Below are 16978 nucleotides of genomic sequence, written 5' to 3' on the forward strand. Positions count from 1 at the left end.
CCCTCTACAATGCTAATTAGCTCATTTTCAGGCATTGTTGTGAAATAACAATTACCTCTGTATGCACCACCAGAACAGCTACAAATGTTTATAATGGCCAGTGAAAAAAAAAAAAAAAATTCCCTCATCTTCTGACTTTGTTTAAAAAAAAAACATAACAAAAGGTGGCCTTACTTAAATGTTTTTGTTTTAATGGTCAGAAATGCAACAACAAGCTATTGGGAGAGAGATAAAAAAAAAGAAGCGTGTCCGGATTTTGGGCAAAAAATACGTGTCCGTATTTTGGGCATTGTCTGGACATCGGCGCTACAATTACTAGTAAGAAAGCAGGGAAACTGTCTAGCTTAGATCTCACAGGCCACTCAGTTGAAGGGATTTTTGTTCAGAAGGTCTCCTTTTTTGCCGCCATTATTTCTTACTTTTTGTGCCAAGCTTCGATTGAAGTACATGTACAGACAGCGTGGGCACAATAATAGTGGATACATGAGGAATGAGGTTACTGTGACACGTTAGCTCACACACAACCTCATTCCCCACGCACGTGTGCACTATTCCCAATGGTGTAATAGAGATCAATGGGTACGATCTTGCAGCAATGCACTAGCGTAAAAATACTCATCCGGCCAGCCAGCGGGGGAGAGGGCACGCATCAATCATTACGTCGAGACACGTATATTGTTCGAGTGAATTCGCCGCTATTATTCAACACTGCGTTCTAAAATTAAAATTTTTTTTTCTCTTCTGTTACAATTATTTTGATTTTTTTCTTAATTTTTATTTCCACTTAATAGTTCATTCGTTGTTTGCATGTATTGTACGATTTAGTAAAATTATATTGGGCGGCTTGTTTAGCGTGTTTTATTGAGTATTATCGTAGCGTCGTAGTCACGGCTCGAAATCGTATTTGCTACGCCCAAATCGTGTATGTTGGTATCTCTGTAAATCCCTCTTTAAACCATCTCAGCTCCCTGGGGAGTATACAGCCTGTGCTGCCAAATGTAGCGCACTAAGCTAAACCAACCACATGAACCAACTCTGCCCTCACAGGTACCCATTTACCCCTGGGTGGAGAGAAGTAATTAAAGTTAAGTGTCTTGCTCAAGGACACAAGTGTAACTACCAGGATCCGAACCCACCCTCTGCTGAACAAAAACACCAGAGCTTGAGTCCAGTGCTCTTATCCGCTGGGCCACGACACCCCACAGAAAAGGTACAGAAAATGAGGAAATTATTAGAGGTTTTCTCTCTTCTGTCTTTTCTTCAATGCTTGTTCCTCCCGACCATTAAAATAGAGCTGATTGTAAAAGTTGAAAAGGACATTTGTCGAAATTACAAATGATTGTTATTTTTAATGAATCATATTTTCTGTCACCAGAATGCTTCCTGCAACCAAGTCGCGTTTCCCGTTAATCTAACATCAAAGGAAACAGGATGTGAAAGTTTTTCTTCCTCATTCGAACATTTCTCTGAACAAAGTCATCTATTTTATAGTATCAATTAAAAAATATAACAATCAGAAAGAAACCATTTGCGAGTTAGATTTTTATTAGTGTCTGGTAAAATTATTTAATTGGTCACCAGTTACCAGTTAACCAAGCTTTTTCTGTCTCTGCAGCTCTCGGCTGTGGAATTAACTTCCAACACATTATAGGAGTTCAACTGGTTTCACTACTTTTAAAAAGGCCATCAATACCCATCTTTTCTGGTCACATGTAATCTGGGTTTATCCAGTCTGGCTTTCTCTTCTTTTCCAGCGCTTTGCATCCTCTGGTTGAAAGGGCTTTAGGCCAAATAAAACAAAAATACCAGTTTATCTTCCTGATTTTTCAAAAAAGAGGATGAGTTTTTTTTTTATTGATTATTGATTATTTATTTTTCAAGATAGCCGCTTCGTATTTCAAATCAAACAGGCCACCAATTCTTCAGTTTGAACCCACCGCAAACTTATTTTATACCTATTTGTTGCATGAGGACCTGTGTTCTCACTATTAACATGGTCGGATTACACTATTTGAGGGCATCACGTTAGATTCGGGAAAAGCTCCTGGGCCAGTCCTTTTGAAAATATGGATTAACAAAAATCGAAAAAGAAAAAATAGTAAAAAAGAAAAGAAAAAAGGATGCAGCCCCAAAAAAGGATGCGGCCCCAAAAAAGGATGCGGGCGGGGATGATCGACTGGTATTTTATTTTATTTTTTTGACTGCATGTCTGGCGACGAAATACCACGATTTGCTGCCAAATGTTCACTAGATTCTTTGTCAGAACTTCCCAAGTCTTTTTATTGAGTCACTACAGGCAAACATAAAAGCCAAAACCTCCGTGCAGTGAGCAGACATGATGGTGATTTTTGTCGAAAAAAAAACGGAAGCGTGAAATTTTGAGGTGTACTTTTCTCGGAAAATCATAATGGCGACCCCCTATACAATACATACCATTGCAATGCTTGGTAAACAAGCAACCCGTCTATATAAAAGCTAACAACAGAGGGCGCCAAACTAAATAAATACAATCTCGAGTTTTCTTGACATTGGGACGGAGCGACTACACAACGCACGGTCGAGTTTTCTCGACAATGGTAAGGAAGCGCTTGCATTGCGCAGTCGAGTAAACTCGACAATGGTATTGAAAGGGTTAAAGGGTTTTGGTACTTTTTGTAAAACGTCCTCAGATTTACAAAAATCGGGAAAAAAAAAAATAGTAAAAAAAAAAAAAAAAAGGATGCGGCCCCAAAAAGGATGCGGGCGGGGATGATCGACTGGTATTATTATTTTTTTTTTGCCTTATAAAATATCCTGGCCATTATTTCACAGACTAAAGACATTGTTGCTTTGAAACATGATTCAGGGTAAGCTTCGAGCAACAAGCCCTGTGTTTGTGTTGATTTTGCCATCAAACTCGAGCCCCAATTCTCTCTAAATTTTTGTAATTCTTTGAGACATTAGTACAGAATGCCATGGTTAACAGAACCATACAAAACCAGGTCTACACCTTGACCTAGACTGACCTCAGAACCTACAAAAAGAAACCACCAAACATTTGCAAAGATGACCATGACAAACCCGCTAGAGGGCGCTCCATCACACAGCCCGTGTCCGACATAGTAGTTTTGTTGATTTTACCCCAAAAATCAAGTCCAAATTCCTTCTGAATTCTATGGGGCGTCAGTTCAGAATTCCTTGATACACAGCACCATAAAAACCAGGCCTACACCTTGACCTAGACTGACCTTAGAACCTACAAAAAGAAACCGCCGTAAAACACACAAAGATGTACATGTACATGACATACCCACTAGAGGGCTCCATCACACAGCCTGTGTCCGCAGGGGCGTCACATTTGCATCCTCTGTCAGCGGTGTCATGCACAAAGCCCATATTGTGACCCATTTCATGGGCCATAGTGGATGCTACATCGGCTGCATTGACTCCATGGTCCTGAGGAAAATAAATCAAATGATATATTTACTTAAACAAGTGGACACTTTCAGAACAGAAAAAAAAATAAAAGTTCACAGATTTACAAATAAGAAAATAGAATTAGCTGTTGCAAACAACTTACCAACCAAATAGACCGAGGGTATAAATGCAAAAATCAGGCCATTAACTATTTTTTAGATTTACAAATAACTTACAGGGTTTACAGAAGGTAATGGTGAAAGACTTCTCTTGAAATATTATTCCATGAAATGCTTACTTTTTGAAAAAACATTGAAACAATTATCAATTCTCGATATCCAGAATTACGGATTTCTTTTAAACACATGTCATGACACGTGAAACCTGCGGAAACAAGGGTGGGTTTTCCTGTTATTTTCTCCCGACTCCGATGACCGATTTAGCCTAAATTTTCACAGGTTTGTTGTTTTATATATAAGTTGTGATACACGAAGTGTGGGCCTTTGGACAATACTGTTCAATGTAAGTGTCCAATGGCTTTAAAGGGTTTTGGTACTTTTTGTAAAACGTCCTCAGATTTACATTAGACTTCAACAGTTTGAAGATAATAATAGTAGAAAGCTTCCCTTAAAATATTACTTGCGAAGGTGCTGTAGTTTTTGAGAAATAAGTCAAACAATGTCACAAAAATAATTTCCGTCTCCGTTTTAGCATGTAAAACGTATGTACCAGTTATGGTATAATTACTATAACTGGTAAAGATTTACATGCTTAAATAAATTTGTGTGATTCCACATCCAATAAATTTACCTCGTTGACACCACCAGAACGATCTAACGAACACATGACGGCGAGGGAAGCCATACCAACAGTGTTCCCATCAAAAGATTTACCCCTGTCAGAAGAAAAAACAAGCATCATTTGATTTTTTAAAGTACTAAATGGATTTACAGAATTGGTAAGAAAAAGACTCAACTAAGATCACAGATTTACATAAAACGGTCTATGATGACGATAGTAGAAAACATCCCTTGAAATGTTTCTGTCTGAAATGTCATATTTGATGAGAAATAAATAAAACTAATTTCCCATTTTGAGTTTATTGCTCAGTGAGAATTTTATTTTTAAAATTAATTGATGTCATGCAAGATGTGTAATAAGTTTTTAAGTAGTTTCTGGTGACCCAGATGGCCGATCGATCTTTGATTACGTCTCGATTAAGAATGACACTTAAAAATTCCAATCCTATAACTAAATGATGGTATTAAGTTGCTTTGGCAGCTTTTTGAAAATGGATTCTGGAATTTGATTGCGTCTCGATTATAGTTGATACTTAAAAAATTCAAATCCAAAAAGTTGCTCACGTGACGAATTGAGCATTGTCGTTGTACGTATCGGGAAGTAAGTGGTCCTTTCGCCATCGATGAAACATCATCATGGTAGACGTTGGGTTGGTACTGACTTCAAATTGGTCACCTTCATTCCAAACTTCCACACCTATCAGGGCGACACGCATGCTCAGCGGACGGTATATCTACGGGTTGAAAGAGCGCCCTCATGAGTTTACAGCATGAGACAGAAATCATACTGTCATACAACACAAACCCTGTCTTTATCGGCAAGATAAAGACAGGTCACTGCCGCTAGATCCAGTGATTCCATTGGATACAATGATATTGGATAAACGTGCACAGTCACATGAGCTATAGATGCCAGAACAGTACACTCCTGTCACGTCCGCAATACAATTTGACTGGGCATCTCTATGTGACATGACTGAGGTCAAAGGTGAATCTACACGCCGGTTTTGGAGGCAGGTCTCTGGCGTTATTCACGAGCCGCGAAGTGTGACGTCAGATGTTCAGGCTACAAAGACCTTAACTCAATGTGCTTTATATATCAATTACTAGTTCTTATAGCACATTTAACAATAATGAATCGATGCGCTTTACATTAGTGCCCTCGCATTTTGACCACTAACATTCCTGCTATCTTTTTCACCTCCCTGGGGAGTATATAGCCCCGGACTGTCATTGGCCTTCTTATGGCTTTTTCTTTCTATTATTATTATTATGATTTTTTTTTTTTTGGGGGGGGGGGATCGGGGGGTTATACATGGCACGCTTGAGTTTTAAAGTGCTCTTACCAAATCCATTGCATTGGCCATCTCCTTGCATCTTGAAAACACCTTGTCTTTGTCCCTTCCTTGGTCAATGTACTACAAGAACACAACAAGAACAGCCGACTCCATTAGTAATTCAATCTGAAACTTCATTCACTTCAGAATGACACCATTTGTGGTTGGACTTAATAATATTGATTGTATCAAAAGGAATACTTTGCCTTTAAAGGGTCTATGTACTTTTTGTGGGACACAGAACACAATGTCCACAGAATTACATTAAACTCATACAGTTTGAAGATAAAGTTGGTAGAAAACTTCCCTTAGTGCGGTAGTTTTTAAGAAATGAGTCAATATTAAAACAAGTCCCGAAAATTATTTGAGCATGTAAAAAGTATTATCGTGACATTGTTTGAATCAATTCTCAAAAACTATAGCAGGTTTAAGGGAAGCTTTCTACAATCATTACCTTCAAACTGTGTGAGTTTGATGTATTGACCCCTTGCACGCGTGTCACACGCAGCGACTGATGCCACGCTCACCATGTTGGTGTTCAATAGGTTTACATGTAAACAGCGCGTTACCTAAAATGCGCACATCACTGAATATTCCATTGACCACCAAATATCCAAGATTATTCTGATGATGACGTCAGGTGAATTGGGTCAATATCTGTGGACATGTGTCCTACAAAAAGTACCCAGACCCTTTAAAGGCAAAGTAAAGTATACCTTTTGATACAATCACACGAAACATGAATACTGTCTGCAACTATTTTGTCAGCTCTACCAATCCTGTACTGTATAATAAAATTAACCACTCGGTAGTCTAGTTGGTGAGACACCGCTCTAGAGTTGCAAGGGTTGTGGGTTCGAATTACCCCCGAGTAAAATGCCTGTGATATTTTTTCACAAGGCTCGGTAAAGTACCAATATACAGTGCTAACACACATCGGTGTATGGGTAAAAACCAAAACTAATATTCTTTATCCCCGATGCAAATTTAACATCTATTACATATTTAAAACAATTATCTATACCATTCAATTAAAATTTTACGCCCAATTCACACACATTTTTTTTTTTTTTTTTTTTTTTATAAATGCATTGATCTTCCTCTGTCTCGCCACGAGGGTAAACTCAAGTCAAGGCTACAAAATTAAAACAATAGAGATTTGTCTTGCATTATTCAACTCTGCCAAGCCAAACACCAGACTTGGTATTTCCTGTCGAACGCAGTCAAGAAGTCAAGGATAGAATCTGAAGCACGAGTTGAAAGATTCCAGTTAGATTGCGACAAGATTATTAAATTTAAATTGTTTTATTCTGGGTAGAACAGCCAAAAGAAACCACGTTATTTCATTCAACTTTTACACAATTTGCTCAGCACTGAAGAGTTTTCCACAGCAGAGACAGGTTACCAGACATAATGTCATGTTAAAAAGCTACTATACTTGAGACTGGTCCTTCTAGGTATTTGCTTATCACGTTAATAATTTCTGTTGAACCACTGAGGAGTTGTCAGCAAGGTAAACAAAATCAAAATATAAGCCTTTTTGAGGTATGGCGGACGTGATAGGAGTGTGCTGTTTGGTTTGGGTGTGTACACACAAATTTACACATTGTATAGCATTGTGTCCGTCATATCTCAAAAAGGCTCATTAAAGGAGCTGTGCCGTCTTGATTAAAGCAGGCCTGTGGCTGTACATGGAATTATGAACTCTCAACCAGTTACCGCACACCCGTGAATAATTCCATGTCCAACCACAGTCCTTTTAAAGGCAATGGACACTATTGGTAATTACTCAAAATTATTGTTAGCATAAAAACTTACTTGGTAACAAGCAATGGAAAGCTGTTGATACAATGTAGTAGAAAACATTGTGGGAAACAGCTTTCTCTGAGGTAACGTTGTTTTCGAGAAAGAAATAATTTTCCACGAATTTGATTTCGAGACCTCAGAATTAAATTGTGAGGTCCAGAAATCAAGCATCTAAAAGCACACAACTTTGTTTGACAAATGTGTGTTTTTTCTTTCATCATTATCTCGCAACTTTGACGACCAATTGAGCTCAAATTTTCACTGGTTTGTTGTTTTGTGCATATGTTGAGATACACCAAGTGAGAAGACTGGTCTTTGACAATTACCAATAGTGTCCACTGCCTTTAAAGGAGTTCCGCGTCATTATCAAAGCAGGCCTGTGGCTGTGCATGGAATTATGAACTCGAACCAGTTACTGCACTCGCGTGAATAATTCCATGTCCAACCAAAGCCCCTTTAAGTTCTTACCTCGGTGTGGTCGGCTACGATGACCAACTCTACATACTTAGTTTCATCAAAGGCGTCCCTTCTCACTCGAGTCGTCCCCTGCATCATCTTCAACTGCTCTTTCCAGTTTTGTTCATCGTACTCGTCAGTGTCATATACTAATTATGCAAAGAAAAATAAAATAAAAAATACTTATAAATAATACATAATTTACATGGATATTATAGCGCACATATTCGTATTATAAAGGCAGTGGATACTATTGGTAATTACTCAAAATAATTGCTAGCATAAACACTTTCTTGATAACGAGCAATGGAGAGCTATTGATAGTTTAAAACGTTGTGAGAAACGGCTCCCTCTGAAGCGACGTAGTTTTCGAGAAAGAAGTAATTGTCCACAAATTTGATTTCGAGAACTCAGAATTAGATTTTGAGGTCCCGAACTCAAGCATCTGAAAGCACACAACTTTGTGTGACCAGACAAGGGTGTTTTTTCTTCCATTATTATCTCGCAACTTTGATGACCAATTGAGTTCAAATTTTCACAGGTTTGTTATTTTGTGCATATGTTGAGATACACCAAAAGAGAAAACTGGTCTTTGTAAATTACCAAAGGTGTCCAGGTCTTTAAATCACCTTTCTTGGATCAGTGTTGACCTTTCTTGACCTTTTCTTAAGGATATTTTTAACATGTTCTGATGATTCAGAATAAATAAAGGTCTCGATTTAGTATCAAGACATTAAAAATGGAATAGTACATTAAAAATGGAATAGTACGCCAGAATTTCTAACAATTACCAAAGGTGAAAATGCTGTAAAAGGAGGAGATTTGACCAAATCACATACATGTGTGTAGGCCTAAATGAAAAATCTGTGGTTTTTAAAAAACAGTATAGACAACTTCCTGTTTCCCTTGCTTTTTGGATGATAGCACAGATAACACGAGCCAGGCCTTTAATTTTATGGCTCAGGGGTCGATTTCACAAAGACCCCGTTCCCACTGGACCCCGCATTGATCTCCCAATTCGAGAAAACGGCGATCAAGACCCCGAAAGGGCAATCAAAGGGTGATCAAAGAGAAACAGGCTCCAGTGGGAACGCGAGGGCGATCAGGATCTGACCGTGCAATTTTGATCCTCCTCGGGAGTAGGATTAAAGCGGGATCTGATCGCCCTTGTGGATTAATGGGCGATCAAAAGTCTAGTGGGAACACAAAGGGCGATCAGACCCCGCAATTCGCTAGCAAAACAGTGTTCTTTTGAACCCACTTCCGTTCCCAAAAAGGGGGATCAATGCACGATCTAACTCAAGTGGGAACGCGACTGCGATTTCACGCCTGCAGCTAATCTTGTTGCGGGATCCCGATCTCGCAAATGTGGATCCAGTGGGAACGCGGTCAAAGAGTTAGGACTTGTCCTAACTCAAAACATAGGAGATATCAAAGAGTCTTAACTCTTTATGAAATCCGCCCTGCTTACTGCAAAAAACATTTTTTGCTCACCGACGCAGGGAACTCCATGCTTATTTCAAGCCACTTCACAGGTAAGCAGGGAATCTTTGCTTACAAGTGCGTGCACACAGCTAGCGCAGAACTTCAGCACTTGCATAGTAAGCGTAGAATGGTAATCGCAAGTGTAGATTTCACCGGTAAGCAGTGCCAGGAAATTAGGCCAAGTTGTTACTATCTCGACATATCACACAGGATGCTGATTTCTTTGTACTCGCAAAAAAATTGTGAGAATAAGTGTTTAACTAAACACCATTAGCGACAATTTCAAGAGTAATTTGCTCAGCTGTACCACTTTAAGCAACCCCCTAAGCTAAACCACAAGTGTTTAACTTGACCCAAAAAGCTGGGAATTTTTTTTTTACTTCCACAGTTTATAAATAATTCAAACATGCTTGCTCTACATTTGAGCAGCATCTGACACATTTGAGGTATTCGTCGTCGCTTGTTAAAGATTGGTCTACATCCCTGACAGTCTGAGATACTCTTGAACTCCTTGCGTCATCATCGAGTCAATGGATTGACCATCTGTTGTCTTGGGGATTTTACGGAGGGTGTCTTGGGTTGTGGAAGACGGAGGACTTTTTCAGTAGTGCAGGGATGCGATAAATTTTGAAGAAAAAAAAAAAGAGCTATCTGAGCAAAAAAAAAATGCAAATGCAGAGCCTGCTTACAAACACTAATCCTTGGTTTTGAAAGCTTTACCATGTATTTAGAGCAGAAAAGTACCACTTAGCACATTTCTTTGCTTAAAAAAAAAAATTGTAAGGCACCAGTCTTATATTGTAAACCTTATGTCATTTTTGGGCTGACAACATACTGTGTAGTACATGTGCCGCTAAGCAAGATTGTGTGGGTGCAAACCCTCCTAGGTTTTATAAATCCAATGACTTGGCCAAGTTTGACACCCAAAGCTGGGATGAGCAAAAAGCAGGACAACATTTTGCACAAACAAGATTATTGGCAGAAAATTGCAGGAAACAGGTTAAAATAACACCCGCTGTTTCTTCATGATTTGCCTATAACATTCTATGGGAAGGTTCAAGGATTCTGTTTTCCTGTTTCGTTTGGTTTTGTTTTTCGTTATAAGTAATCAAGGTTGCACGATTCAGGGCAGTTTTGTCTTCATATTTGGGGCAAGAAATTTTAAAGGCAGTGGACACTATTGGTAATTACTCAAAATAATTATTGGCATAAAACCTTTCTTGGTGACAAGTAATGGGGAGAGGTTGATGGTATAAAACGTTGTGAGAAACGGCTCTCTCTGAAGTGCCATAGTTTTCGAGAAAGAAGTAATTTTCCACGAGTTTGATTTCGAGACCTCAGATTTAGAACTTGAGGTCTCGAAATCAAGCATCTAAAAGCACACAACTTCGTGTGACAAGGGTGTTTTTTCCTTTCATTATTATCTCGCAACTTCGATGACCGATTGAGCTCAAATTTTCACAGGTTTGTTATTTTATGCATACGTTGAGATACACCAACTGTGAAGGCTAGTCTTTGACAAATACCAATAGTGTCCACTGCCTTTAAGGGCCATTCAGAATAGTCAAAATTGAAGAAAACATTTGTGGGTGGTGGTTCAAAAGATACTTTAAAATAATTTAATATCGAAATTCAGTTTTTATTTAAAAAACAAAACAATTATCAATCGTAAAAGAAGAAGAAAAACTAACCAGCAGAGATTGACAACTTCATTCCTGCTTAATTTTAGGCCAGAAAAGGCCATTGGAAACTACTGATGTTGGAGACTTTGATCAAACATATCTGCTTTATTTGAGGCATTACTTTGTTCTCCAGTGTATAGAATCCATTATGAAGCCATTATAATATTAAAACAAAAATTTGGGGTGGGTGGGTTAGTCGAAACAATTTCAGAGAATTTCTTCAACATCAACTATTCTGAATAGCCCTTCTCCGTCGAGCAAAAATGGGGTTAGTAGATAAACCTAGAGCATTGGGTGTGTTCTAAGGTTTTTGGTTTTATTGCTTTTTTTATCAGTTGCTGTAAATTTCTATCAGGTGACGGTGACTCAGCACTGCTCATCACATCCCAGATGAGTAATCGTTTATCCCTTCTCCTTTCCATTTTTTATGCTTAGTTGAAACATTATCTCCCTGTACTAGCAGACAGTGCTTTTAGTGTGATTACTAATACAGATACACAACCTAAGTATGGATTAACAACAAGACGTGCCAAGTCAAGTTTTTTTTTTTTTCTTTAAAGGCACTGCAGCCGGTTTCACAAAATGCTAGGATTAATCCTATCTCGAGTTAGGACGAGTTTAAACCCATCCTAACTTAGGATGGGTTCAATGTGTCTTCGGATACAGAACTGAACGCGTCCTAAGTCTGGTGAAATGGTCAGCTGGACACATTTGGCGATTGTCAAAGACCAGCATTCTCACTTAGTGTATCCCAACATAAGCATAAAATAACACATCTTTGAAAACCCTTGTTGCATTATACTTTGTGTGCTTTCAGATGTTTGTATATTGACACTTGAGTGAGAAATTACCTCTTTCTCAAAAGCTTTGTACTTTGAAACAACGTTTTATACTATCAACAGCTTTTCATTGCTTGTTACCAATATGCTAACAATTATTTTGAGTAATTACCAATAGTATCTAGTGCCTTTAACGACGTCATCAAACATCTCAAGGAAGTTTTTCTTTTGACTTTATTAACCTTCATAGATATCAAACTATGTGTTTTTCATTTTATCAGCCTTACCCCGGTCAACAAAACATTCCGTTTGTATGTGAACAACCGTGGATGCCATGTTCACACAGTCACATGATTGCCATATGGTAGAATAATTGAAGTATTTTTTTTCCCACCTTTTACTTTCTCCCTTGCAACCTACATACGTACTACTGCATCACACTATCATGAAATACTGTGCACTATTCATCAGGCCTGATACTTCATGGAGGCAACAAAGGTGATTGCCTCCATGCCCCCTGGTCATTGCCTTGGTGCACTTGAATTGCTCCTGTAAAAATTTACAATATCCTCATAGGGTGCCCTTTCAAAAATGAAGAAAACAGGTCTGCAGTCGATTTCACGAATCGTTTGGATTAATCCTATCTCGAGTTAGGATGATTAACCCGTCCTAACATAGAATGGGTTCAATGCGTCCTAATGTCTTCAGATACAGAATTTAACTCGTCCTAAAGTCCTAGAATTAATCCATAGTTAGGAAGAGTTTGGTAAAATCGACGGCTGGTTCATGTCTAACTTTGACCATGAAGAACTTTGACGAATGATAAGCCGGAGCCTATGCTGAATCCCAAGCCAGAGCCAATCCCATAAGGCAGTCTAGAAAAAATGGACCTTTGACTCATTTATTCCACACAGAAAGGCCCATCAATTAAAATTTCACACCGACATTCTAGTCTCATTACAAGCAAGGCTACATTTGTATCTTGTTATTACAACTTTGCCAAAAACTACAACAATTCAGCCGACCACAACCATGGATGGAATAAAAAAAAAAGAAAAAAAAAGAAGATAATTGTACAAATTGGATGCATATGCGGGACCAGTTAGCTTGCCATTTCACATATAGTCCAATGCCAATCTTTACAAGTCATTATTCTGCATTAATCAGGGAGACTTGCTAACACTGAAAAAGCACTGAACTATAGCCAGCCGGACCATTTGGAGTGAATTTTGACTGGCCCTCTAGTGTTTTAACTGGCATTTGGCAAGTGGACCATAGACCTTTTCGCAAATACTCGGGCGCGCGTAAAGCTTGGAATTAGGTGTATTGTGGTCTAGCTGGTGATCAAATTTGATCCATAGCTATCCCACAATGCACCTCACAGCCCTGATACTTCGGCTTTTAAGGGGCACGGCAGTTTTGCCTTGACTTTTTGTAAAAATTTAGGGCACCAAGGCAATTTTCAAAAATTTGGAAGGGCATCACGGCAATCATAAAAAGTTGCGAAGGGCATGACGGCAGTTTGAAAAAAAACCTCCGAGTTGCCTATAAAAAATAGTTCTTCCAATTTTTCCATTTTCTAACTGTTACCCAATGAAAAAAGAAAGCATTCATCTAATTCAACAAAATAAAGAACAACAATAAAGAACTTACAATACACAATTCCTAAATAATTTTTGTTCATACGTAATCCTACTATTGGTCATGCACGTTGTGTAGTTTTTCGTAGAGACGCTAAAATTCCCACGTAACTGCTCCATTTTGACACGATGTTGACAGAATAAATGCATGCGGTGCGCGACGACTGTGCTGTACATGATGGTACATCACATGTACCAAGCATGGGGAAAACCACTATCCCAGCATGCAAAGGCACGTCGAGTCTTTTTCTCAAGGCGTTTAGCGTTGGTTCGCGTAATTTTACCACTAGAGGGCGTTTACTCTCACGCTATCGCTCTGTTCCGAAACGCCCTCTAGCGTTTGATGTTTCGAGTATTTCGGGCCTGAAATCTGCTGTTGTGCCTTACGTGCGTGAAATTGGGGTATATTTCGTTGCGTGAAATTTACACAGACATCGGGACTTTTTGGCTTATTTTCGAACTTTGACACCGTTGAATATAATTTGTTTTCGGGAGGAAGGGCACGGCGGCAATGATGAGAAAAGGGCACGGCAATCATTGCCGTGAAAAATTGGTTTTTTGAAGGGCATTGCGGCAATCGGTAGGGGCAACGACGGCAATTGCCGTCGTTGCCGTCGTGAAGTATCAGGGCTGACCTCAGTTTGTACTTACGCAATGGTATTTGCGAAAAGTTGTACTGTTAAAGGCAGTGGACACTATTGGTAATTGCTCAAAATAATTATTAGCATAAAACCTTTCTTGGTGACGAGTAATGGGGAGAGGTTGATGGTATAAAACATTGTGAGAAACAGCTCCCTCTGAAGTGCCATAGTTTTCAAGAAAGAAGTAATTTTCCACGAATTTGATTTTGAGACCTCAGATTTAGAACTTGAGGTCTCGAAATCAACCATCTAAACGCACACAACTTCGTGTGACAAGGGTGTTTTTTCTTTCAGTATTATCTCGCAAATTTGATGACCGATTGAGCTCCAATTTTCACAGGTTTGTTATTTTATGCATATGTTGAGATACAGCAACTGTGAATGCTAGTCTTTGACAATTACCAATAGTGTCCACTGCCTTTAAACGAGACCCTCATATGATTGCGATTTAACAGAATATAATCACAAGGTTAAATGTACACTTTTATATTTCAGAAGGTGAGTTTGACCCCACTACTATTAGACTCCATTTAACCCCTTTTGACTCCATTTGACCCAGTTTTAGCCAGTCTTAGCCAGTCTTAGCCCAAACCTCTCGTACACAAAAACAACAACAAACCAACAAACAAAAACAAACAATTAAACTATGTACAATGTAAACACGACACCCAAAAGCTTTTAACCTTTTAAAACCTTCGTCTAATATCGTTGAAATACAGCTCAGCAATTTCAGCAAATCAAATTAACCAGTTAAAGAAAAAAGAACGACGAAGACTAATTCGATTGAACCTACTTTAGCTCCTGAAAGCCCACGGACAAACCCCTTTCAAAAACAAATAAGGAACAAAACCAAAAAAGATAATTTGATATAGAATTAAATTGTTCTGGTCAATTCTTACTGTACCTCGAGTTTGCTTCTTTCTTTTGACGTTCTCCGGTGTGTAGACAAGATGTTGCGTCTTGGAGTCTTGAAGTGGCTCCAGATAAAAGCTTTTCCCATCTATGATAATGACCCCACTGAAAACCAAAAAGTCAGCTGTGATTAATCAAGAACAATTAACAATTAAAAATTCGCGACGTCAGGGACATACAAGTAGTTTTTCAGTAGGACTTTGGAAGGAAACACTGAAGAGTGAGCCCTTGCACTCATGATGTTCCCTTGAGGAAACTGTCTGTCACTAAAGGTTTTGGGCATTATTTGTAATTCAAAATCAAAATAATAACTCAAAATAATTGTTAGCCTGAAAACTTACTTGGTAATGAGCAATGGAGAGCTGTTGATAGTAATAAACATTGTGAAATACGGCTCCCTCTGAAGTTACATAGTTTTTGATAACAGACTTTGCCCTGAAGCTTTTTGTTTTTAATCTGAAAGCATAATTTACTGCAACAATTTGGCTTTTTTCTTTCACTTTTCTCTAACATCATGCCCATATACAACTACGGTGACAAATGAGTCAAAATTTTTACAAGATTGTTCTTTTATACATTACGTTGGGATGCACCAAGTCGAAATACTGGTCTTTGACAATTAACAAAGGTGTCCAGTGCCTTTAAATATTGCTCAATACAAAATGTTCTCTTTTTACAAAGTAAAAGAAACCACTTTTATGACAATCCCTCTCTGCAAAAACAATCTTTTTTTCTCCTCAGAATGACTTATTCAACTTCCCAAACCCCCCCCCCCCCACTCAGATAATCCAGGACACCATTCCAGTATAGTCTGCTCAACCCTAGCCCTGAGGCCAGCTTGGTTTGATATTTTAAGAGACACTCCTATGGGAGTTAAGCACACACTTTTGACATCAGCACCAAACCAAGCCAACTGCACATTAAAGGAATGTAGATAGCAATGTCATTTGAAAATAATTGAATGCCTTAAAGGGAAGGAATATGCTTCGTAATGACTCTTAAAATGTTGTAGTTTCATATTTAGTAGCGAACCATAATTTTGTTAGCCTATTCTTTACATTAAAGACACTGGACACTATTGGTAAATGTCAAAGACCAGTCTTCTCACTTGGTGTATCTCAACATATGCACAAAATAACAAACCTGTGAACATTTGAACTCAATTGGTCATTGCAAGATAATAACAGAAGAAAAAGACACCTTGTCACATGAAGTTGTGTGCTTTCAGATGCTTCATTTTGGAATCTCAAAATCTAATTCTGAGGTCTCAAAATCAAATTTGTTGAAAAATACATCCTTCTTGAAAACTAAGTTACCGGTACTTCAGAGGGAGCCGTTTTTCTCACAATGTTTTATACTATCAACAGCTCTCCATTGCTAGTTACCAAGTAAGTTCTTATGTCAACAGTTATTTTGAGTAACTACGTGTACCAACAGTGTTGACTGCCTTTAAAGGAATGATGATGTCATATAAAAAATAATTGGTTCTTAAAGGGAAGGTATACATGAATATGTATTTAATGCCAGTGGACACTATTGGTAAATGTCAAAGACCAGTCTTCTCACTTGCTGTATCTCAACATATGCATAAAATAATAAACCTGTGAAAATTTGAGCTCAATTGGTTGTCGGAGTTGCGAGATAACTATGAAAGAAAAAAACACCCTTGTCACACGAAGTTGTGTGCTTTCAGATGCTTGATTTCGAGACCTCAAATTCTAAACTTGAGGTCTCGAAATCAAATTTGTGGAAAATTACTTCTTTCTCGAAAACTACGTCACTTCAGAGGGAGCCGTTTCTCACAATGTTGTATACCATCAACCTCTCCCCATTACTCGTCACCAAGTAAGGTTTTATGCTAATAATTATTTTGAGTAATTACCAATAGTGTCCACTGCCTTTAAAGGAAAACAGGTCTTATACATGCACATTGCGTGTACCAGTACTTCAAGAACGTGGCTCCGCATACCTTGCAAGACACAAATAATAGAAGTGCTACGGTCAAAATGAAATGGCGCTTTACAATAAAAGCCCAGATATACTT

General features: G+C 38.4%; 1 protein-coding gene across 2 annotated transcripts in view; it reads right to left on the reverse strand.

Moving 5' to 3' along the window:
* The window catches only part of LOC117294456 (disintegrin and metalloproteinase domain-containing protein 12-like), a 61328-nt gene that overhangs the window by 16877 nt on the left and 27473 nt on the right, over positions 1–16978 (reverse strand). For both annotated transcript variants that reach the window (XM_033776864.1, XM_033776863.1), the window contains exons 6-11: positions 14927–15039; positions 7808–7944; positions 5543–5614; positions 4761–4930; positions 4207–4291; positions 3290–3435 (exon numbers count right to left, since the gene is read on the reverse strand). In XM_033776864.1, the coding sequence (XP_033632755.1) occupies positions 3290–3435; positions 4207–4291; positions 4761–4930; positions 5543–5614; positions 7808–7944; positions 14927–15039 (723 nt within the window). The remainder of the gene's footprint in view (positions 1–3289; positions 3436–4206; positions 4292–4760; positions 4931–5542; positions 5615–7807; positions 7945–14926; positions 15040–16978) is intronic.

This window comes from Asterias rubens, chromosome 9 (genome assembly GCF_902459465.1).
Source record: "Asterias rubens chromosome 9, eAstRub1.3, whole genome shotgun sequence".
In the NCBI taxonomy this organism is placed as follows: domain Eukaryota; kingdom Metazoa; phylum Echinodermata; class Asteroidea; order Forcipulatida; family Asteriidae; genus Asterias; species Asterias rubens.